General features: G+C 48.4%; 1 protein-coding gene across 1 annotated transcript in view; it reads right to left on the bottom strand.

Annotated features, from left to right (window-relative positions):
- The window catches only part of SMOC2 (SPARC related modular calcium binding 2), a 138,785-nt gene extending 115,839 nt beyond the window's left edge, over nucleotides 1–22,946 (bottom strand). The window contains exons 1-4 of the mRNA XM_064384093.1: nucleotides 22,923–22,946; nucleotides 22,618–22,789; nucleotides 10,696–10,802; nucleotides 9,395–9,494 (exon numbers count right to left, since the gene is read on the bottom strand). Of these exons, the coding sequence (XP_064240163.1) occupies nucleotides 9,395–9,494; nucleotides 10,696–10,802; nucleotides 22,618–22,789; nucleotides 22,923–22,946 (403 nt within the window). The remainder of the gene's footprint in view (nucleotides 1–9,394; nucleotides 9,495–10,695; nucleotides 10,803–22,617; nucleotides 22,790–22,922) is intronic.
- Nucleotides 22,947–24,837: the final 1,891 nt, after the last annotated feature.

Genomic DNA, 24,837 nt, shown 5'->3' with positions numbered 1-24,837 from the left:
GCGTTCATTCATTCCTGCACTCACCCCTCACACACACCTGTCATGCGTCCATAGACAAACAATGGTAGGGACATAGCACAACACACTTCAGTCCAGTTTGGGGAGGTGGGCATTAAACAAAAGTTACTCAGCGATTTCTACTGCGCTGGTGTACACAGCTGATGTCTACACGGTTCTCACTGGGTGCCGGCCCCTGCTACGTCCTTCGCAGGCTCGAAGTCATTCAATGCAGACAGCAGCCCTGCGAGGTGGGACTGCCATCATGCCCATTACACAGACGAGGAAGGTGAGGCCAGAGAGGCAAGGAACTGGCCCAGGGCCACTTAGGAAGCGGCAGAGCTAGGACCAAGGCCTGCGTCCTTAGCCCTCAGGAGAGCTGACTTTGAGCAGAAGGCTTCTCTGAGGAAGAGTGTAGGGGTGAGTAGGCACAGCCAGAAAAGAAGAGACAGAGACTCACCCTGCCCAGGCCGGCAGGCTTCATCAACTCCTACTCCAAGGCCGTCTCCGTGCCAGTGCCCAGACGACTCCATCCCACGGCACCGTTCCACACAGTGCCCTTTTCTACCCTCCCACTGCCCCCTGGCCTGTTCATAAGTGGGAACGGTCCAGGTGTCTGAGATCAAATCATACATCTGATGCCAATCAGAGCCTATAAGCCTCACTGTGGCCACAGGCTGGGGCCAAGCAGGACTTGCACACACTGCTTGTTGGGGTCATTCTGGAGTTGGGATGGCATGGCCCAGGCCCACAGTGCCCCCAGGGTGGTGGCCGAGGCCCACAATGCCCCCGGGGTGGCGGCCGAGGCCCACAGTGCCCCCGGGGTGGCGGCTGAGGCCCACACAGCCCCTAGCTCCTCCCACCTCATCTCTCCTCTCTCCACTCTGAGCCCAGCAGGAGGCTTAGCGGAGAAGCAATTTGCTCCACCTCCCTCCTGCCTCATCCCCAGGAGGCCCTGGGTCCCCTTCGGGCTGAGTTTCACCCCCTGACCCATGCGGGACATTCGGGTTCACAGGCGCTGTGCCCTGGGGCCCACCACCCCTCACCCTGCTCCCGTGCATACTTCGTCCTTGCCGTAGCCTTGGGCTGCAAGGCCAGGCCAGGACCCCAAGCAGGCAAGACGTCCCTCACCCAGGGCCGGGAGAGGCGCTGGCAGCCACAGGCTCCGCCAGTGACCACATGACCATTCTAGGATCACGTGTTGAGACCGTGATGGGTGGCCACCCTGTGGGCCCATGTTCCTTTGGAGTGAGGACCCTCACCTCCACCCAGGGCTCGGAGGGTGGGGCCGGCCACAAGCACCTGCGCTGCCTGGAAACTCAGCAGACCTGCTGGGCCAGAAAGCCCAGGAGCTGGCACAGCCTGGGCCCGTCAAGCCGCCCGGGTGAGGCCAGCGTGTGTGAAACTTCGAGTCAGAATCCAGACCGAACAGCCGGGCTGCTGTGATTATTCCTCGTGTGTCCACAGCATCACTGTCACCGCTCACGGGTCTCCCTCAGTCCACCCTCGACCCCAGCACCACCTCCTTCCTGCCGTCTCCCTCCAGCTCAACCTCAGAGTTTCTGTGGATGAAGAAACCAAACAGAACCCATTTGCTTTTGCTCAGTGAACCTTTCCGATATTTAGGACTTGGAGGAGGGCTCCGGTGGACTCTGTGGCACCAGCTTTGATGCTTCGTGGGTCTTCTTCTTTCCTAGTGATTCTGCCTTGAAACAGCTGGGATTCCTGGTTCCAGGTGCATCCAGTAAAAAAAATGTTCTGAATTTATTGCTTGCTGGGTTGAGACCCTGATTATGCAAAATCTGAGAATTTCCTTGTCTAAAATCACTAAAAAATGTAAATTATATGGTTTTTTGGTTACAAAAGTGGAGAGACTGTTTCTGCATACATATGTATATACGTATATATATATCTATATCTTCTGCGCATGTCGGCTTTAACGTCTCTGCTTGATATCCTTCCATTGTCGACTTTAACATCTAGGTGTTCCCTACTTCAGTGGCAGGAGAAAACGCATGCGTGCAGCTGCGTCACTCTGGCTAGACGACCACACCACATTGGAACAGATTCATAAGTCTTTTCAATATTTAACTGTTGTAACTGCATATAGTGAAAAGAGGTGCTGGAAAATAATTAGCATTTGTCCAAAAAAGAATCAGAAGAAAAATTAATATACTTGTTTTTATATATATAAAATATCTCTGGAAGCACACACCCATTATTTTTTAAATAGAGCTATATAAATTGGGGCCATTTATTTCTAAAGACCACTTGATTTCTTTGGGAGCGTTTTATTAATTATCGAAAATATGAGAGAAAAGCCACTTATAGATGAGATACTGTAAGGGGCCGTTTGACAGGACATCCTTCCAAACCCGTGAGGCTCCATTACAAATCAGCCGCCAAATTAAATGTGCACTAACGTGCAACAGAGGAGCAGATTCTAATAAAACACAAGTATTAGACACCAGAAAGTGCTTTTTCCTGAGGTTAAAAGTGATAGAATAAGTGTTTTTCCTGAATAGAAAAATAGTTACACCAAAACATTGTGTATCAGATAGAATAGCTGTGAATAACTCAATACTAAGTCCAGCTTTAGAAAGAAGTGAAGCGGAGGAAGGGCTGGGCCCAGATGGGAGCTTCAGCCCCAAGAGCCTTTGGAACCGTCACCCAGGGCAGGACCAGGGGAACTGACTCCCTCCAGGCCCGGTCCTGGCAGCAGCAGGAGCCTCCCACTCTTCCCAAACAGGCTTGAAGCCGCTTGTCTGACTACCCTACACCCCGTGGTCTTTCTCTTTCACATCTTACTTATTATGTTTTTAAGTTTGGTATCATTTGAACACTTCCAGAACTTTCCACAATCTGAAACTTTTGTAACTATTGTAGCTATTTCACAAATCCTGTGCTGGTTGTATCAAATTACCATTTTATCTCATCATGGACGTAAAATAAACGTCCTCGATACTAAAAACAGTGTTTAAAGTTACTTGTTACAGAGTAGATATAACATATTCTTCTTTAAAAAAATCACATTTCTAATTGTTTTAAATTTTTAATTTTTGTAAAGATGGGGGCTGGTCTCACTTTGTTGCGCAGGCTGGTCTCAAACTCCCGGGCTCAGGTGATGCCCTGCCTCAGCCTCCCATAGTGCTGGGATTGTAAGCATGAGCCTCCAGGCCCTGCCTACAAGTATTTTAAGTAGGTAAGATTCAGGTTTATATTTGCTACTGCGGCCTGCTTGCCAAGTGGCCACCTCTCATAGCTTGCGTGGCCATCTGGAAAGAGGCCTCAATTCTCAGGCCTTTCCTACTTCTCCTGAAGGTCGGTTGTTTTTACATTTCCCTTTATGTTTCTTTCAATAGGTATTGAAATATTTTACTTTAATAACTTTCACTTTTCAGGAAAAGACCTATGAAGGCTAAAGAAAAAGTCATTGTGAGGCGGAGACACACAGCAAGCTGGATTCTCTCCGAGGCGCCGGCTCTCCGGGTCAAGCAGAACCCCGCACGCCGGCTCTGAATGACTCCCTTTCCAGACCCACCGCAGCTGGCTTGCTGACCTCAGGAGTTGGGATTATAATTATTCTGGGTGATCCTTTCAAGCACCTCAGCTACGTAACTTACTGCCAGAGAAATTCATATGAAAAATTAAAAATCCAGTTAGCTTTTGCTTATGGAGTGTATTTTTTCCCAGTCATTTAGGATGCTCCTACAGACATGGAATTCCACCGTTTCAGATGGAGGCCAAGACTTTAGGCATTGCAGAAAAATGCAGAGGGCAGTTAAATTGATGTATATCACGTACTGAAAGTGGTTCATGCTACGCCAAGGTCATCCATCATTTATAACAGGGCCTTCCCCAAACCCAGATTTAGAAATCTCTGGATAGGCATCCACAGTGAGGATGAGCACACAGTCGCGTTCAGACCCCGGTGAGGACATTCCTAGAGAAGGCCCCTGACCTACTCACGCCTGTCACAGGTATCGCCCAGGCTTTAGTAATTAAAACCAAATTATGAATTTTCATGTTATAGAGCTTGTTAGGAAGAAACAGATGACTTCTTTCCACGCTATGGGAGAGGACTCCTCCGACACTGGGCACAGCTGTGTCAGGTGGAGCAGGAAGATGTCCACTCTGTGGGAGCAGGCCTTTCACTGCAGTGTGCGAGTGGGGTGGGGGTCTCGAGATGGCGCCAGCTGCTGTACATGGGCTGTTTCTATCCCTCTTCTCTAACTGAAAACCTGTAGCTTCCTTCAAATACGTAACTCCAGCCAAGCTGTATCTGAAGATTCTTTGAATATTGTAATATTAAAAACTCTTGTGCGTAGGTTCAGCTTACAATATCTTACACCAGTTCGTACTCATGCCAAGAACCAGCTCTTGGCCAGGGTGCACAGTCACAGCAGAGAGATGAGATGAAAACCCTGAAGCTACTTCCCAATAATAGAGAATGGGCTGCAAACACCTTCCCTTGGCAGAAAGGCCTTTGTTTTCAACCTCTAATCCCGTGCCCAGCAATGTTAGGCTTCAGATCTTTGCAGGGGCGGGGGAAGAAGAGAAGGAAGAAACAGAAATAAAATCCTACAGAAGAAAGATGAGTCAAGTGTGTCTTGGGAGATGCATGGAGCCAGCCCCCCAGTCCCAGGACGAGGGACGCAGAGGGCTTGTGCATAGGGCAGCCCTGCCCTTTACTGCCCCTTCCTTCAGCAGTGGAGCAGGAGGACACTCCCTGAGCAGAAGCCATCTACAGGACTGGAGGTCGACATCAGCAGGGCTCTGAGGAGCACGAAAATCTCTGAACAGGGAGCAAGAAACACCCGCTCTCAGCAGCGCAGAACGCCAGGTGTACTTGGATACAGCTCCAGGAGCAGGCTTGTGGTCCTCAGCACCTCCAAGGCACCACACCATCTGCCATGAACCTCACCGCACTCCTCAGAGCCCGTGACCATCCCTGCCCACCTTCTCCTACGCCCGACTTCCAGGCAATTGTAAATAGGAATTCAAGGCCCCAAGAGTTTAGATGTTTTGGTATTTGGGGGAGAAACCTGCGTTATGGAGACAAAGATGTAGGTTTCCATCCTAGCTCTGCCCCTTCCAAGCACGGAGGCCTTGGAAAGTTTCTTGCCTGGAAAAGAGTAGGCTTAACTCCCACAGCCTAGGTTGCTATGAGGGACCCAGCATTCGGCCCTGGCGAGTGTGAGCCTGCGGCCGGCGCTTCTGCGCGGCCAGAACAAGTGGCAGGAGCCTCAATGCCCAGCCCGCTCTCTCCAGCTCTCCAGAGCACCCCCAGAGCCAAACCTTCCCGTTCTCCAAATCCCCGCGAGGTCTTTCCTTCCCACCCTCCCTCTGGCTCAGGGCTGTGCCTTTTCCTTCCAGCAGCTCCTAAGCAGCTGGTCCCACTCCCTCTGTGAACATCGTCAGGGAAGGACGCTAGAGAAATGCATACATGTGGGGACAATTCAGCCCACATTGCCTCTTTTAGTGGCGTTGCACGTTTTAACATTTTAAATTCCTGAAAGATCGACACCCATACAGAAAAGTACACAAAAGGTAAATGGACACGTAAAGAATTATCATCAACCAAAGACCCGTGAAGACATTTTCCGGGCAGGAAAAGGACTCCCCAGGTCAGCCCTCTCTCAAATCACAAAATTACCCCCAGCCCTCACCCCCGCATGCAAGAGACCGCGGCGCTGCGTGTGTGGCCATCGCTGCCTGCTGGTCTCCACGGCTTGCCACCTCTAGACACAACCCTCAGAGCTGGAGCTGTTTTCTGACTCTGAGCCATGGTTAGGGTTGTGGTTGGGCTGACTCCGTGCGGGGCTCTGTGGACTCAGGAGGACATTAGCGCAAGGCACCGCTGAGGAAGACGCTGGACCTTTTCATCAGTGCTCACTGCTCCATAGGAGGAATCAAGCAAACCGCAGTGTTCACCCAGTCAGACGCCACCGGACACGTCTGTTTCCAGGATTTGGTTCCTATGTGAACACTGCTGGGAATGCTCTCCCGGGTCTCCTGCCATGCTGGTGCATCATTTCTCCAGGGTCCCCTCCCGGAATGGAAGAGCTGGTAGCTTCAGCATCCACATGCAAAGGGGCAAACTGATTTTGCAAAGGGCAGGACGAGTTCCCACCACACCTGCAGCTCTGTCCTCACCAGCAAGTCATAGAATCATGCTTTCTCATTTCTGCCAGACTGGGGGTGTGGAGGGGAATTGCACTGTGACTTTAATTTGCATTTCCCTGACACTGAAGATCCTCTGCACCTTTTCTGCCTTTACTGGTCATTACAGTTTTTTTCCTTTGTAAATAAAATGCTGCCTGCTCAAGACGTTTGGCCATTTTTCTGCTGAATTGTCTCATTATATTATTTGATTAAGGAATTTATGGCCAGGCACAGGGGCTCACTCCTACAATCCCAGTACTTTGGGGACTGAGGTGGGCAGATCACCTGAGGTCAGGAGTTTGAGACCGGCCTGGCAAACATGGTAAAACTCCATCTCTACTAAAAATACAAAAATTATCTGGGCATGGTGGAGTATGCCTGTAATCCCAGCTACTCAGGAGGCTGAGGGAGGAGAAGCACTTGAACCCAGGAGTTGGAGGTTGCAGTGAACCAAGATTGCACCACTGCACTCCAGCCGGGGCAACAGAGCAAGACTCCATCTCAAAAAAAAAAAAAAGAAAAAAAAAGGAATGTATGGATTAATACAAATTTAGGTATTTTGGATTCATGGCTTTAGAATACATAATTATGAAACAAATGACTCCATTTCCCATTAAGGATCTTTCTGAGACAACTGAAGTGGTGCGAGGATTTGTGGCAAGGGCTTTCTCCACTCCTGGGAATCACGCAGGTCAATGACTCTCCGTTTCCCTCCGCTGCGGCCGGCTTTAAGGTACATTCGCATGTATTATTCATAAACACACACACGCCCATCCTATCAGCGGCTCATTTTAAATCGCATTGTCTGATTTTCAAATTCTTATGGAGTCTACTTCTATGGTAACCCTGGTGTAAACTTGAGGGCACAAAACATTGATTAAATACGGAAGTTTCCCTAATTTTAATAAACTTGAAGAGAAGTACTCCCCCGACATACAGAGTGGATTCTGCAGATGAGCCATTCTGTGTATGAGCTGACTTCTCTATGAACTACCAAGGGTGTGCCCGAGGCCCAGCTGCCTGGTGCTTACAGATCAAGATGCTGCCCAGCTGTGGCCCACGCTGTTGCCACAATCTCCCACAGAGGATGCCCACTTCCTGCATTATTTGTGAGGGCTGCGTTAGCTTCCAGGAAGCAGTTAACTCACAGTATGCAAGCATTTATGACAATCCCTCGTGTTTGGGGGGCATGTATACTCAATACCTCTTGCCTCAGAAATTCTCCCTTAAATTTTGAAATTCTCCCCAAGATTTGCCATGGCTCCATAAAGTTTTCAGAAGTGGCCCTCGCACAGACACTGGCTCCCCTGCGCCCCACGTTTGCAGAGGCGAGGCCTGGAACACAGCTGGGGATTAAGAGAGTTTTTCTATAACTCTGTAGGCCTGTGGGATATACTCATCACACCAACCAGGGAACCAGCAGTAGAAGGACACCTGCCATGCCAGCATCAAGGATGCGGCCAGTGGAACCACGCCCTGATGTGCAAACGCCGCCCTGCTCACAGACAGCGCTGTCTTCCCAGGGAACCTGCCCTTTGGCCAACGGAACCATGCCCCGGCATGGAAACACCACACCTCACGGACAGCACCGTCTTCCCGTGGAAGCTGGTTTCCCGCCCAGTGCATTCACTGCACAATGAACACTGGACTTCTATGCAAAGGACAGCCTGCTCTTTCTTCCCCAGCCCATTCTGTGGACCAAAAATTCCACATAGGCAGTTAAAAAAAAGGAATATTTCTATACAGCGAAATGTTACTGAGAGCTAGTTGGAAACATGATGTGAGCAGGCGGCACACGGATTTGATTCCAAAAATAAGCCGCTATTTGTAGATTGTACAACATTCAGCCAGTTTTGCACATTTTCTAAGAAAGTTCTTCAGGACACTCCTTAATTATCAGATGACATCACTAAAGCAACAGAAATAGACGCCCTTACCCCCACTGCCTTCCGCTTCACGAAACAAGCTTCACCTCAAAACGCTGCTCGTGGTCGAAGGAAATGGGGTGTGAAAGTGTCTCTCAGAGTGAAAGAGGGACACACACAGACCCAGTTCATCTTGGTGATGTTCTTCTGTTTCATTCCTCCATGAGTTCACAACAGGACTATTAGGTGTGTATGTTAGCTTAACTAAAGACATGTTTCTAGCACCTTTTAGGCTCTGGAGAAAAAGGTTTTACAAATAAACATATTCAATTCCACATCACGCATCCCGATGGCCAGTCACTGGAAACATTAGGCCTTAAATCATCCCTGACTGTGGACACCCTCGTTCTCATGGAACCCACAGAGGTCATGAGTTCTGGCCTGGGCCTTGGCTCAGGAAGCTTGAAAAACATCTGAATCATAAACAGAATGTCCAGTTATAAGATACCTGTCCCTTAAATAGAGAATAAATCTAAAGGTAAACTCTAAATGCAAATGTGGCAGGATTTCACATGAAACACAGAGAAGGACATTTCTTACTTTATTATTGCTGTATAATGATGTGTTTTGACTCTCTTAGTACATATGATCCGGGAACCTGGAGGGCTAGCTCACAGCGTTTCTTCATAGGTGGGCTGATAAGTCTCCCCCACAAATTAATCAAAGTTGGGCTGCAGATTATTTTCAAATAAAAATGACCTGAATCATTTATGGTTTGTAAATCATCACAGTTGGTAAAAAAATTAAATAAAAATAAAAATCTGTAAAATGTTCTCTTTCCCATTAGTTTTTTTTTTTTTTTACTTCTAATTTTTTTACTTTTAGTATATGAAGCCCTCTTATGAGTAATAAAATAACACAAATAAACCATTTGGAAATTGACTTATGAAGAAAGACCCATTTTTCTTTGAAAACATTTACATACAAAACCAGCAAGTTTCACTTTTTTGGCCAAAGAAAACATTTGGTCATTTCCACTGGTGACTCCAAGTCCTTGTGGTTATTTTAAACAATTAAGAGTCCTGAATCATCATAACGCATCATGCTCAGACCCGGGGCTGTCTTCCTCAGTAAGCTGGCCTCTGGCCATATGCACACACGTGCATAGCTTCGCTCTTCCCCTCTGAAAAACAAGGGCTTCCTAAAATGTAGGCTTTGTCCAGTGACGAGATCTATTCCCACCGTGGCTCACGATGCCACCCGAACTGGATTTCCCTTTGAATTACGAGAACCCAGGGAGATGATCAGAAGAAACAGGACACCAGTTCCCTTCAAGCCCTCCATGTGGAAAGGCACGTCAGACCTACCTGGGCACCGGGGCGTCTTGTGGGCCACGGCGGTGCCGCTGATGGGTCTTCCGTTGGGCGTGACGCACCAGCAGTATCCTGTGTAGCTGTGACACTGGACCTGCGAGAAAGCAGACGGGTGAACCCTCCTGGGCCCGTGGCACAACACAGCGCCTCACGGCTGCATGGCCCACTCGCTTTGTGCAGCACTGGCTCACACAGGGGTCCTGGGATACCCACAGCCACCTCTGTGGCTGCATGTGAGTCCTCAGTAATGAAGTGTGCAGGTCTTGACCCCAGGGTTTTAGAGATAAAAGTGGCCCAAATCAGCACTTTACTGACCGCTAGTGTGTGCTAGACACCTTGGCTGTGAAGTCCCTAATCCTCACCACCCTCCAGATGGAGCCCCAGCCCTCATCTTACAAATGGGGAAACTGAGGCCCGGGAAGGTCAGGAGCTCTCCACTGCAGAGCCAGGAGAGGACCCTCAGCCTCTTCAGTGTTAACTCGGCAGCCTGCACCACCCGCTCCCCCTGCAACCACTGCCAGAGCAGCCACTTCCTCCTGCTCCCAAAGGGCAGGTGATGCCGTAAACACACAGGCCTCACATCGTCACCTGCTGGGCCCCAGGCGTGTCAAAGCGCAAGTGATGCCGTAAACACACAGGCCTCATGTTGTCACCTGCTGGGCCCCAGGCGTGTCAAAGCGCAGACCCTGTGCTGTTCCTTCTGCCCCGTGCGCGTCAGCATCGCATTTTAGTACTTTGCTTTGCCTCAATAAGGAATAACAGCATTGACACACTCCAAAAGGAGAGGTGGGTGACTCTCTCAGCAGTGCCTTCGGCTGACAACGTTAGCACGAACGTGACTTGGCTGAGCTCCAGGTCTGTGGGCCCGTCAGGTTGCTGGACCATCCCGGAGCTCACTCTTGGCACAGACACTCTGACTGTTAGTGTGTGCCCTCCGTAATTAAAATTAAACTGAAATTAAATTCTAAGCAGCAAGCCAGGTTAACATGGTCTAATTGGCCTCACTAAGGAAGCTTCCTGTGCTGCGTTCATCATAATGAAGGTGGGAATGACAGCAGCAATGATATAAATGCCTACACCCACTAAGAAGTAAACACATGCATTCAGTTATGTGTCTACTTATGCCAAATAGGCTCATTATGAATTACCTCCTCAAATGCAGAAGGACGGTTTCCCCATACAGCAACTCTGCTGCGTCTTCTGCGCGGCTCCCCCAGCCTGCCTTCTCCCCTCGCCCGCCTCGCGGCCCCCTCCCTAATTGCCCAGGTGCAGAACCTCCCAAGCAAGGGTGTCACCTGGCTGTAGGTGCCGTCGCCATTGCACTCTGGGATGAAAACTTGCTGAAACTCCTTCCGGGCTTGCTCCTGGGTGTACTTCCTTTCGGCCACACACCTGGACACATCTGCAGGGAAGAACAGGGCGGAGCAGCGGTTACGCAATGGGAAGAAGACAGAACAGATGGGAACGTTGAATGATGCAAAGGCGAGTCAGGCAGGAGTGCTGAGGACGTGGAGGCCGGAAGGGGCTCTCAGCAAAGGGCCCCCCAGAAAAAGGGCAGGTGCCCGTCACATGCAGGCCTGGTCCTATCTGATGCAGGTCCCAGGGCGGGAAGGGCAAGACTATTCTCCACACTTAATGAATGAGAACACGGAGGCTCAGAAGGCCCCCTGGCTTATCCCTGGGGAAAGCAGCTGGCCCCTGCTTCCTAAAAGTGAGAAATGCCAGCCGTCTGGTGGGACACAGGCAGGCTGTCCTCAGGTTCAAGGACATCCACCTGAACACACCAGGGTCGAGTACAGACACAGAGGGTGGGCAGAGCTACGTGCCACCGTTAAAAACAGACCAAAGAGACCTGACCGAGGGGCAGGGGTCTCAGGACACACGGTGAGGGCCTTCCAACAGCAGCTGCAGCCAGAGCGCCGTCCTGCTGAGGCCAGCTCGAGAGGAGAGGACGCCTCCTCCCTTTTCCCTGTTCCTCAGTTCCCGCCCTGGCTCTGCCCATTTCACATGGAAATCCGACCATTAGGTGGATAAAACGGTCGGGTCTCCTTAGAAAGCCTCATCCTCTGCCCCAGATGCTTCACATCCCACCATCCCGACAACACCGTGATATCACAGAAGGCACAATGTCACTGCTGTTACTTCAGAAGGCATCCTAAGGATGAGTAAAACTCAAGACTGAAGACTTCGAGGCGTATCTAAGCTCACTGTGGGAAAAAGCTAATTTGGAACTACAGAGACATGAAAACCAGTAATGCAGGAGGTGTGTGTGCCATGAGCAGGACTTGTTTCTCTCTCCTCTGCACCATCAGGACGGGGCTAAGTCGTGTGAGGACCACAAAGTCGGTTGCTGACTGCAGCCACTCTCAGCCTTCCAGCCCAGCGCCAACCAGCCCATCTTTCAGAGGCCCCAGGGGGAGAAGGCTTTGTCCTAAGAACAGCCTTTCAGCGAAGGAGAAGATGTCACGTTTGCTGCCACGGGCCCCGGGCCCCAGAAGCTGACCACACATAAACGCTTCACTCTGGACCATCACACAGTGTAGCTCATTTGAACTTTAAAACTTGAAAAGAATGGCTTTTGTTTTTTGAAAAAATGTATTGCCAGATTCAAATCACAAGCGCCTACATCTGAGAGGGCATAAAGGCCCTCTCACCTCCAAGAAGTCTGCCTCAAATGTTGTTCATTTCCCTCTTCAGACGGTGACTTTTTGACTCCCTGGTGGTTAGAGTGCTGGCTGAGGCCAAACGCGATCTGATCTGCTGACCAGCCCTGGGCCCGCCCATCACAGCATCCTCAGGGGCCTGCGCCTCTAACAGTGCTCCAGGGCCTGGGGGCGACTCCTCTCTGGCTTTTGCAGAGCACTGGCCACGTGCTGCGTGGTACGGGCCTCTCTGCAGCTGAGCAAAGGCTCCTCCACCCCAGCTTCGAGCCTTCAGCTTTATTCTAAAGTCTGGCCTGGCCAGCCGGCACTCAGTGACATGTGGTTTTAATGCAGTCTGTGTTTGAGCTGAGGAGAAATCACTGCCTTGCTGGACGTCTGTCCTCATTTTTTAGTATAACCTGTGGTTTTGACTGTCTAAAAAGGAAAAGTGATACGAGTTCCAGCTTGCGAGGTCTCGGCGAGGGTAAGGATGGAGCTATAAATTATTTCTAATATTTGAGCCACCACGGAGCATGCCAAAAAAGCGTAAGTTTCCCAGACCCCCGTGGGCTTCATTCTTGGCCTGGACCTCTTTTAAAGACTTCACATTTGCCACTGGTCAGATAGTTCTGAAACCTGCAGCTCTTGGGTTTAATAGAATATTAAATTCCAAGTTTATATCTAGCCTATGGCAGACTATGTAATCACAGGAAACAATTACGACTCAGCATGAAATTACAGGGCCCGTGTAAATCATCCCTCAAAATAAACCTGCAGTCATCTTATTAAGCAAAACTGCTACGCTCTTGGTGCTTATTCCTCAGATCTGCTGTTCCTTATTCGGGATATCTTGTGTTCAATCAGGTTCAAGATCTTTACCCCAAGAAGAGCCTGAATAGCAGCCAACAAGGTCCATTCCACGCAGAGGCACAACATCACTGGGGAATTAGCACCCAGAAACAGTCACCGCCCTGGCTGTCCTCATTGTCACTCTGAGGCATCATGTGCTTGATACAGACATGCCTTAGGCTGAATTAAATGCCCCTCTTTATAAAGACCAAAATATTAAACATACCCCGAAAAGTATACTACTTCCAACTTTTTAATCATTTTGAAAGAATAAAATAGGATGCTTCAAGACTGGCCCTTGGAAACCTTATTTACGGATGATAAATGTCTCTCCTTAATATATTCTTACTCTGCATGATTTTTGGGGTTAAGTTAAAAATTAAGCAGATCCCTAACTGTTAGTGGCCTTGTTCAGATTTCACTCTGAACACTTTATGTCTAACTGTTTGATTATTAAATCCCCAGAACATAAGCTACACGATTTTAAAAATTACTGTGAGATGATCAGGCACCATGGCTCGAGCCACCTGATCACGGTGGCTATGATCCCAGCACTTTGGGAGGCCAAGGCGGGTGGATCACGAGGTCAGGAGATCAAGACCATCCTGGCTAACACAGTAAAACCCCATCTCTACTAAAAATACAAAAAAATAATAATAATAATTAGCTGGGCATGGTGGCACAGGCCTGTACTTGCAGCTACTCGGAGGCTGAGGCAGGAGAATCGCCCGAACCCGGGAGGTGGAGGTTACAGTGAGCCGAAATTGTGTCACTGCACTCCAGCCTGGCGACAGAGTGAGACTCTGTCTCAAAAAAAAAAAATACTGTCCAACTACACATCCATAAAATGGACCATCTTGTCCATTTTAAAGTCAACAGTTCAGTGGCACTTCACACATTCATGATGCTGGGTAACCGCCACCCCTGCCTAGTTCCAGAACGTTCTCCTCATCCTCAAAAGAAAACCCTGTGCCCGTGAAGCAGCCATTCCCCATTTCCCCTCACCTCCACCCCTAGAACGATTCACCCCCCTCCGGTCTCTACGAATCTGCCTATTCTGGGCATTCCCTGTCTGTGGAATCACACACGAGGTGTCCTTCTGTGTCTGACTTCCTTCACTTAGTGTCATGTTTTTAAGGTTCGTGTAAGTTACAGCTTGTTTCAGAGCTACGTTCCTTTTTACAGCTGAATAATATTCTATTGTATGGATGGACCACGTTTCGTTCATTCATGGATGAACACTCAGGACCTTTCGGCCATTGTAAGTAATGCCGTTACAAACATTCACGTTAGTTTTTGTTTGAACACTTGTTTTCAAGTCTTTTGGGTAGAGCGTAGAAATGAGGGAGTAGAAATGACGGTTCACACGGCAGGTCTGCGTTTAATTACGGAGGGAGTGCCTGCTGTCTGCCAGCGTGCTAAACCGCTGAACGTCCAGCCAACAGGGAAAGGGTTTCAACTCCACTATCTGCCCAGAATTTATTTTGTCTTTTTAAAATTGTTGTAAACATTTGACTGGGATAAAATGGTTTCATAGGACTTTTGCTCACAGTATTATTTTTACTATAATCAGTATCTATCTCAAAGGAAAACTCAGCTGGAAATTGTAATGTTAATACTTTAATTAAATAAAATTGTTAATCTCCTTCCTATTGAAGAATTTTGTCACTTTTTACTAGTCAAAAGAAAACTTTCTGATGTGAATTTTGTCATACATTTTTAGACAATTTTTGCTCTTACCTGAAGAGCCAGGACTTTGTAAATAAAGAATTCATCATTGTTTAGCAAGGCATCATTAACAGCAGGTTTTGTTTTTGTTTTAGAGACGGGTCTCTGTCAGCCAGGCTGGAGTACAGCGGTGCCATCACAGCTCACCGCAGCCTCAAACTCCTGAGCTCAAGGGATCCTCTCACCTCAGCCTCCCCAGTAGCTGGAAACATAAGCACCACCATAACTGGCTAATGTTTTAAATTTTGTAGAGATGGGTCTTGATTTGTTGTCCAGGCTTGTTTTGAATTCCTGGTGTCAAGCAATCCTCCTGCTTCCCAGAATGCTGGGATTACAGGCATGAGCCCCCATGCCTAGCCCTAACAGAAATATTTTGATGAATTTTTGGTTAATGATAATTAATCGTGTAAGCAATTTATTTTTACCTGTTTAATGATAATTTCTTTCTTTCAGTTATAAAATAAAATGGGGTACCAGTGAGATCACAAGCTTGTTTAAGTACCAAGGTATGCCATGGAGCCGACGTGTGGGGGCTCACACCTGTAATCCCAGCATTTTGGGAGGCTGAGGTGAGTGTATCATCGGAGGTCAGGAGTTCAAGACCAGCCTGGCCAACATGGTGAAACCCTGTCTATACTAAAAATATAAAAATTAGCCAGGCATGGTAGGCACCAGTAATCCCAGCTACTCAGGAGGCTGAGGCAGGAGAATCCCTTGAACCTGGGAGGCAGAGGTTGCAGTGAGCCGAGATCATGCCACTGCACTCCAGCCTGGGTGACAGGATGAGACTCTGTCTCAAAAGAAAAAAAAAAAAGACATATCATGGAAACTATTAAAATGTGATGCTCGCTACAAAGTAGAAATGAACAGAAGTGTTTTATAATGGTGACTTAGGATGAGTATTTTCTTTTAAACAGGAAGCAAATAATTCCCTAATTCACTAGAATCTCTCAAAACAGGATTAGACAAGAATCAGCAGAGACTGCTTTGCTGAACATTTTCCACAGAAGAATTCTGGAGAGCAACAATTAAAAGGAACAGTTAAAAGGAATCTTTGAGAAAACTTTTCAAAACAGGGCATGAAGCAGTGATATTCACGGGGATGCTGAATTCGGTGGTCCTAAGCCCGAAGACTTCCTCTTTCAGGGACCCCTTTCTGTAACAGAATAGAATAACATAAACATGCTACGCTAGGCAAGAACGAATCACGGTAACTCTTCCTGTTGGTCTTCCGCCTACACTAGAGATGCTGCATCGAGACTTTGATGCCGCTCAGCTTCCTACAGCAATAGGCAGAAAACTTTGGGACACAGGTAATGATGGTAGCATCTCACTCATCCGATAAAGGATGAGCAGCTAGCCTGGATGCTCTTCTGGTCAACAGATGCACTGACTCTGGATGTGACAAGGTCACTGAATGGCTGAGATTATGGCCATGGCCATGTAAACCCTTCAAGCTCAGGGTCGGCTTCCGCTGCCATCTCCCCATGGCCCAGTGCAGGAGGCACGGACGGGGCTGCTGTGGGAACACCGTGGGTTTAATGAGCAAATGGCAGCCAGGCAGAAGACACATGTGGTGTCTTTGTGCAATGGCCTCGGCAATGACAGCCCTCAGAGTGGCATGGCTTTTATTGTTTTTGGAGTCAAATGAAGGCAGACAGTGTGTTTTAAAAGTTGTAATATTTTGCCCACCCGTAATTTTGAAGGCCAGAGACAGAAAAACTAAGAATGCTGTGTTGCAATGCTCTCCAGCAGAACTGAAGTATTCTTTTCATCCTAATATAGATGGAAGTGCAGTGACATGGGCCAGCAGGTCTCCGTGCAAGCCCCCCGCCCCCAGTGATCTGCAGCCCTCGGTCTGCAAAAGCAGCACACTGCATCCCCATAGCAACAGTCTAGTGCACCCATCCAACCCTCGCTTGACCATAACTAGAACGATGTTATTTCAGAGCTAAGGGAGACAGGAACCACGTTTTCATTTTATGTAAGTATTCTCATTTTAAATGCACAAAGGCAGAAACAAAGTTATAATAGGAAATCCCCAAATATGTAACTGAGATTGCCAAATTGTAAAGAGAAAATTAAGAGAAACTGCAAACCACTGCAAGACTATATTATGGTATTCAGACAGCCTTGATAATATTTATACAAGAAACGACAGATCATACCCATCTCTATGACAGTTAATAACCATGATTTTCCATAGATCGAAATAGATGATTGTGTAGATGGCCACCAAATCCTTTGCAGGAAGGTTCAGTAACACCTTCCAGAAGGCAGAAGCTACTTAGGCTGTGTGGAGAGGCCCCTGCTCCACCGGTGCCTTGACTTTCGTGGCACCGCAAAGCAAACCCAGGAAAGGGCCCTTTGATGTGCCACATTCCAGGAACGTCCCGCTGTGCTGCTGATCACGGCTGCACACGAGAGCAAAGGCCCTGAAGCTCCTGCTACACCTACTCTGGTCTGTGGGGAAGGCACTCCTAAACATCAGATGTGTGAAAGGGCCATAAGCAAGTTAAGGTCAACATAATCTGCATAGAGTTTCTGCAAGACACAAGTGCAGATTCGGCTGAACTTGCTTCCGATAGCTGCGTCTGCAGGAAGAAGGCAATTCCACCTAGAAAGGGTGGAGCCAGGGATGAGCATGGGACCTGGGAGGCCAGGACAGAAAATGAAACACAGACACTCATGCTCACTCACACACACATGCTCACACACGCACAAACCGCATAAACACACATTCACACATACACGCACATATTCACACACATATGCACACTCACACCACTCACATGCATACACATGCATGCACACACATATGCATGCACACACATACATACACACACTCATACACATGCATGCTTACACACCACACTCACACACACATGCACACTCACACACACATGCAGACACACGCATAGGCATGCTCACACACCACATATGCATGCACACACACGCATACACATGTGTACACACAGCTTCAGACACACACACATGCACACTCACACCACATGAACACGTTCACACACGCATACATGCACTCACATACCACATGAACACACACATTCATACTCATACACACAGACACACATATGCACTCATGCACACACATAAACACACAGCACATGGACACACACATTCGTGCACTCATGCACGCACAGAAACACACAAAACTTTTAAATCCATATTAATTAAACGTGCACTAAACTATTTTAATTGTTTCCAAATAATACAACCAAAAGAGACAGGCCTACAGAACTGTCACCCACCAAAAATATAAAAATGCCCCCGAAATACTGATGACAGCAGCAGCCTCACATGTGCCAAGGTGACACTGTGTGACACCAGCCAGCGCCAACTCCAGGAACCACGCAGAGAAAACCCGGATGTTTACTCATATTATAGGAATGATCTAAAGGAAATATCCTGGGCTCCCTCTTTTACCTTCAGGGAGGAAAGTTCTCAACCTGGGTTTTGTCATGGAATTTGCAATATCTATGCTTTAGAGGGAAACAGAAGCACAATTTGCTCAGTGACACCGAGCCCCATGTCTGTTCTCACCTGTCCTAGGCTCAGTGTGTTTTGCTCCTGGTCCCCTGGAGCCTCTGTTGCTGCATTTGCAGCGCGGGGACACGCTGGATGCTGGGACAGGTGACTGACAGCGTGACCCAGCCCCTCAGGCTTCTGCCATGAGCCAGGATGCAGGTACAAGGCTGCCTCTTTAGGAAAACTCCAACTGCAGACGGGAGCAGGGAGCCACGTTCTAAGGCAGCCCCCAGCAGGGAACAGACTTAACTTGAGGCCACACATGGACGAAAAGCAGACGGAGCCTCTCCGAGTCCCAACCCCCATGCCAAATCTAGACTACCGGAGAAGCAGGACACCCAGTTATTTCAAGATCTATAATCACGCTGAGCAGTATTCCCTCAGACTGATTTTGACGTTTGCTGCCTGGGCAGCTACAGCACCACACACGTGAGATTTTGAAGACTCCAGGTGCATTTCCAATAGAACCCTTTCAGTTGAAGTGACACTCACTTTGGTGAGGTTCATTTTATTTCTGCCTGCTTCTCCCTTATCATATTTTTGTGTCATAAGTTTACGGTATAAAACTTCTTCAGTAACACAGAAGAGAATTCCCAGTGAAATAATCATCCAGAAAAATTAGCTGAGATGAGGGTACAAATAAACTAACAAATACTACCAAAAATGACGTCTGTGTTTAACTGACATTTGTCCTCCCTGCCCAAAGAGAATCTCACTTTGACCCTGCAGCTGGGTATAGCAGAGGCCTGAAGTCAGATGCTGGGGAGACACCTGAACACCCACAAGCCAGAGAGGGTGGCAGGTGTCGAGTTTCTACCCGGAGTGTCTACAGAATCCCTCACAGGCTCCTCCTCAGAGTCTAGGATAAAGCAGAGGCTTCCTCGCGCCCTTTCAAGAATATCTGACGGGGGTTATGTAAGGGAACAGGGCAAGAAAAAGGAAGATAAAACTCCAAGTTTAATGAGGTGCCGTGGGCTCCCCACTTCTACCGCACTGGAAGCCTTCACAGTCTGTCGCTTCTCTGAAGAGTACATCATCTGCTTTTAAATTTATTCTTTCATCGTTTCTCTTCTCAGCACACACAGCTGAGATTTGTAACTACAGCCAAGGCGTGAATTCACATCTGAGTCTTTCTGCAGTGTGTCACACACAGCGGTCAGACACAAAGGCGAGAGGAACACACTTCCTTCAACCCATGCTCCTGGCTTCACGCCGACTTCCCGTAACCCACGGCCCTGCGGTTTCCCAGGCAAAGCATGCTGGAAGTCCCGTTAATCCCAGGACAACTGTCCAGGGCACCACTGTCCTTCCTGGCCAACAACGCAAGGGTTCTAGCAGCAGAGTGTCGGTGGTAGAAGAACAAAATGTGGAGAAAAACATATTGTTCTTGGTGGGCGTGTGTCCTTGAGTCTGGAAGATGCTTCTTCAAATAGTTCATCTCCAAAGAAACAGACTGACTTGTTCTTTCTCAGACACAGAGTAAACAGTTTGCAGGGCTGGGACCGGCTAGGGAAGCCAGGTGGGATCAGCACTTTGGGGTCCTGTGTTTATGACCCCGTGAAGTAAGCACCACCAGGCTCTGGAGAAGCCCCTGAGGGCCCCCTGTGTACCCCAATGTGCGCCCCATGCCTGTCCCTTGTGTGGAGGGAGGTCTCCTGCCACCCCATAGGGCCCCAGCCATCTACCTCATAGGAAGGTCTGAAGACAGGCTGAGTGTTGGGAGTGTCTAGGGTCCTTTGAAATTCTCACGTGAAACCATTTCTGGTGCTAGAAGCAGGCCGGTCAGTTCCCATCCACAGGATGCTGCCAGGAACAAAGATTCTTACAGAGCCCCTGAGTTTTGGGGCACCCACTGCTGAACTGAATCACATGAAGACAGACGAGCTCCCTGAGACGTTATCTCACAAAGAATGGTGCAGACTCACTCTCAGCCTCAGTTCTCTTCAAGGAAACATTCAGTAAGAAGAAAACGTCAGTTTACCAAATGTATTAATATCCAGTCAATGTCAGCACTTCTTAAAAGAAATAGGTTGAAGCAAATCAATCATAAAATTTAGAATCACACAGAACAATGCTGACAGGAAGTATCAGTTGTCTGTCAGGCCTCCGAGTCCAAGCCTGGCCATCATAGCCTTGGTGACCAGCATGTACACCTCTGGATGGTCCCCAGGAGCCAGAAATCTGACGTAACCACAAGTCACCAGGTGGCCACAAAGAGAAATGAAACAACTTGTTCTGCCTCAACTAATTGCTCTCCCCCTGCAACCTGCAACCGCTGTTCCTGCTCAGCCTTGAGGAATTTCCCCTGGACACTGGGTTTCTCAGGACCCCCACCCCCGTAACCATGTAATTTACCGCACCCTCCCCTCTGCTTTCAACCGATCGCCCACCCTTATGATCACGCCTGTTTGTAACAGATGACCCCTGCCCTTGTGACCACGCAGCCCGTGACGCCCTCCCCTTCCCAAGATAGATCACCACCTTTAACTGACCACTCGCCCCAACCTATAAAACCAACTCCTCTCCCACTGCCCTCTGCAGACTCAGCCTGCCCACACCCGGGTGCATAAACAGCCATCCTGCTCACACAAAGCCTGCCTGCTGGTCTCTTTATGCAAGCGACGTGCCTGATGTTGTCCACTTGAATAAACTGAGAGTTTGTGTGTGTGTGTGTGTGTGTGTGTGTGTATGTGTGTATCTCCCATTAAATGAATCTAAGATATTTCATCCAAGTTTAAAACTAAAATAATAAACAATTTACTGAAACCTAAATGTCTACTGAGAAAAAAAACCTATAAGGACAAATTAATGACATGGATCTATAGAACTTCAGATAGATTAGAGTCAACAAATTATTTTCCTTTTCCTTGAGATAAGAATAGATGTTTGGGAAAAAAAGTCAGTCATTTACAAAACATCATTTACTTTAAATGGTGTATTAAAGAAAGCTGGAGCAGGTATTGCTGCTTCTGCAGGCGAAGCTTCAGCATGGATTTTAATGTAGCTCATGCACACAGGTGTATAATTCAGTGAAAGAACGTCACATGCTTTCAGCTGTAATGGCGTTACTGTTACTTTTATGGAAAGATATTTCAAATCTGTGTTTTAAATAACTTCAAACTATCTTTTCTAGTAAAGATAAATTTATATATATTGTTCTTTCCCTTTAAGACATTTTCCAAGTACTGTTATTTTCCCTCTGGGCTAAAGTTGGACGGAGTCCGTTCCTCAGTGTCCGAGTGGCATCATCACCCATGCTACCCATTGACCCTTCAGCTATTAGCTGTTTTGAAAAGGGGCTGGCACTCCCTCAGGGCATAGAAGGTGGTTCTCTAGAGTTCCCAAGAGCTGTTTCAAACAGGTGTGTGCCCAGAACCCAGCTCTCTGGAATGGATCCTGAGGTGTGCGGTGGGTCCCGTGAGCAGGCAGCAAGCACCCCAGGCCATGCGCTGTGATGCCTGCCACACCTGTCCCAGAGTTCACGCCAGCATCTTTAAACTCTGTGTCTGGGATTCAGGTACGATCCTGCCACTGCGCTTCATTTATGTAAAGTAGGAATCAAACACTTTTTCACTGCATTTTGTTCTTGCAACCCCAGCAGCCTATTGAGGTTAATAAGTGAATTAAAGTTCCATTTTTCCTTCGAAAGTAGCCCACCCCTTCCATTTGTGGTCCTTTCTAAAGCACTCCAGGGCTTCGGCACAGCAAGACTCATTGCAATCGTGCTGGTGACGCTGGGGCCTGGCGCACCTGGACAAAGGCATGAGGTGGGCGCTGCGGGGGCAGCCTGGTGAGCTCAGGGAAGCATGTGCCGTGCAGAACGGCAATTTGCATCCCTGTTCTACCCACGAATTCCCGTGTCTTTCAGTTTCCCAGAGGTGAGTACAAATCCAGGTCCCAGCCCTCAGCTCTGCCAGCCTGGCTCCAGCCACTTCCCTCTCGGCCTCTCCTGTCGGACCTCATAGGACCCTCTGAGTAGGCTTCTGCTCCAGGCTTCACAACTCACCCAGCATGTGGGGAGGACAACCCCATCATATGATAAGCACTTTAGAAAAGACCACAGAACCAGAACGGGACCTTCAGCTCCACAGCACCATTCTCTCTTGTGCCCTGAGGTGTATAACGAAATCATCTTCCCAGGGACTCGGACTGGACGGTCTTCCTGCCCACTCCTGCGCCCCATACCCGGCGCAGTAGGAAAAAACTGAAGTATTTTGATAAATTTCTTTCATAATGGCATAAGACAGTCTAAGAAAAGAATATTAGACAAGTAAAAAATATGCTGCTCTTAAAATGCATAGAAATTACTCTTCTTCCTTACATGCTGTGAAAAAAATGCAAACATAAACTCAAGTTTGTAAATGTAATACATTACAACTGTGAAAACGCGTTTGCATTCATTCTGATGACGGATCTACCCATCTCAGGAGGAACGATCACACAGCAGCTTACCTTTGCAGTTTCCTCGATATGCAATCTCTAGCTGGGGGTCTTTGCACTTGGCACGTTGAAATTCACAACGGGAAAGGAAGGTCCTGCCATCAGATGCGCAGAGAGGTTTCTGGGGCGAGCCCGCACAGTCCAAGCTACAGTCCTTGTCTTTATCTTGATCGACTCGCAAAAACTTGAAGGAGAAAAAGAGAAGCCAGACAAATTTAAAGACACATTCTTTGGAGCAGCAGCAAACAGAAGGCTGTCTCAGGCCGACTTCCCGGTCAGGGAAGGGAACCCTGAGAAAAACGCCACCCGGTTCTTACCCCTGCCGGAAGCACCAGGTGCATCTCTGAAAATGTTAAGCCGTTGTCTGTTTCAAAAACCTAGATAATTTGGAAATTCTCTACATCAACATTGGTCATCTGACGCAGAACATGTGAATCGCTGATGTCTGAAGGGATGCACACGTGTCTAGCTTACCCCAATGGCCTGAGTAGCAATCTTTTCCTTTTAATCTGTGAATTCACTGACTGCTTTGCCTCCACATCCATCACCACACCGAACCAATCTTTTGGAAGTGACAAGGGTCAGGAATGGCCACTGTCTGGAACTGGGAGGGAACCTTCCTGATTTAAATGGTGCCACACAATTTTATCTGCATTCTGCGCATGCATTCCTGTGCACTCAATTGGACTAGATTATTGTTTTTTGAATGGTTGTTGAATGAATGAGTGACCTCATGACCCAGAGGCAGCTTTTAGGTATTTCTCTGAAAATGCCTAAGGCACAGGAACGCTCTCTGCAGGCCATAGAGACCGCCCGATGGCCGTGCGCACCCCGCAGTTCCTATGGCGGCGGCCCCAGGTCCCTGATGTCCCCTCTGCTGGTTTACAGCCTGACACGTGCTTCTGAACTCGCCAGGACTCCCAGGGAAGCCTCGGATCAGGGTTTCTTGGCCCCTTGTATTTTCCTTGGACAAATGATCAGTGTCCTGCTACCTCCTGACCAGCCACTAGTCCTGTCCAGGCCTCCATCAGCCCAGGCAAAACACCAGACACCAAGGTGAAGCTCTAAGTGACACAGAGGAAGCGTCTGTGCTCTGGGACAAACAGGGCTGCCGGAGGCCTTCGGTCCCCAAACCATCCCCTGCCCCGTGGGGTGTTCTCCCTGATTCACAGAGCACAGACGATGCGCTAACGAAAAGAAAGAAGGAGGAGGCAGAGCTGTGGCTGGCAGGGCATGAGCTACGGCAGTACTCGGCCCTCTGGGCACTGTGCATGTGAGCGGGGCTATTTGAGACTGTTCACCCGGGGACATTTGTGGAGATAAAGAGAGTGCTGCTCCGATGACCCATCACCTCTTCCAGCTTGAGCAGGGGAAATGGATCGAGGTTCAGCAGAAGCTGGGGGACCCTCATCAACGTGCTCCTTTACCAGAAGAGAAAAAAGAAATTGGCCAACTCAGGATGCTGCATTCCTTAAGAAAGTAACAAAACTTGCTCCCTTGAAGTCTGCATCCCAGCTGGCTCTGTTTAAAGGTTAGCTTTGCCCAGCTCGTCAGCATTTAACCCTCTGCAGCTGCGGCTCACCAGGTGGGTTACGTCAGGGGAGGTAACTCAGCAAGTCTGGCCCTGGAACTGACACTCGCCTTTATATTACTGTCACTTAGGGCTGTCAGTGCCACTGTGGGTTAAGCCTCAGTGCTTTTAAAAACGGCTGCTCTGCTATCTTGAAGATAAATCTTGACCCAAGCTTTGGAGGAACTATGGTGACCTTGATGGGCAGTGAAAAAGTCCCCAGCATCCAGGCATTTGGAATTCGACGATAGTTCTTGATAACTGACATGGTCTAATTTTCCTGAGAATGAACTCATCTGCTAAAATCATTCGGGCTTATTTTAGTGGAAAGAATCATAACCTGTGATTTCTTGAATGAAAATGTATCTACTTTAAATAACTTGCCCAATGTTACACCTACTTAAAAAAAAAACTTCACACTGAACAAAGAATGAAAAATAAAGATTAGCCAAAAGCTGAAGCTGGACTCCAAGCAGGGAGTGCTCAGGAGATGCTGTAGGGGCCGGATGGACAGTAGGAGCCCCAGCCCTCCCCAGAAATCCAGGCGGGTTCCTCAGAGCTCCCGACCGGAGGACTGTGGCAGCGTGTGTGCCCGGCAGGTATGGCTCAGAACAGGTAAGCACGTGCGTTTTGGAGCTCACAAAGCTACTTGGCAGTGTCCT

The sequence above is a fragment of the Aotus nancymaae genome, unplaced genomic scaffold (genome assembly GCF_030222135.1).
Source record: "Aotus nancymaae isolate 86718 unplaced genomic scaffold, 86718_ANA_hifiasm-v0.15.2.pri h1tg000034l, whole genome shotgun sequence".
Taxonomy (NCBI): domain Eukaryota; kingdom Metazoa; phylum Chordata; class Mammalia; order Primates; family Aotidae; genus Aotus; species Aotus nancymaae.
Note: the sequence above shows the minus strand (reverse complement) of the source record. Positions and strands in the feature narration are given on the sequence as shown.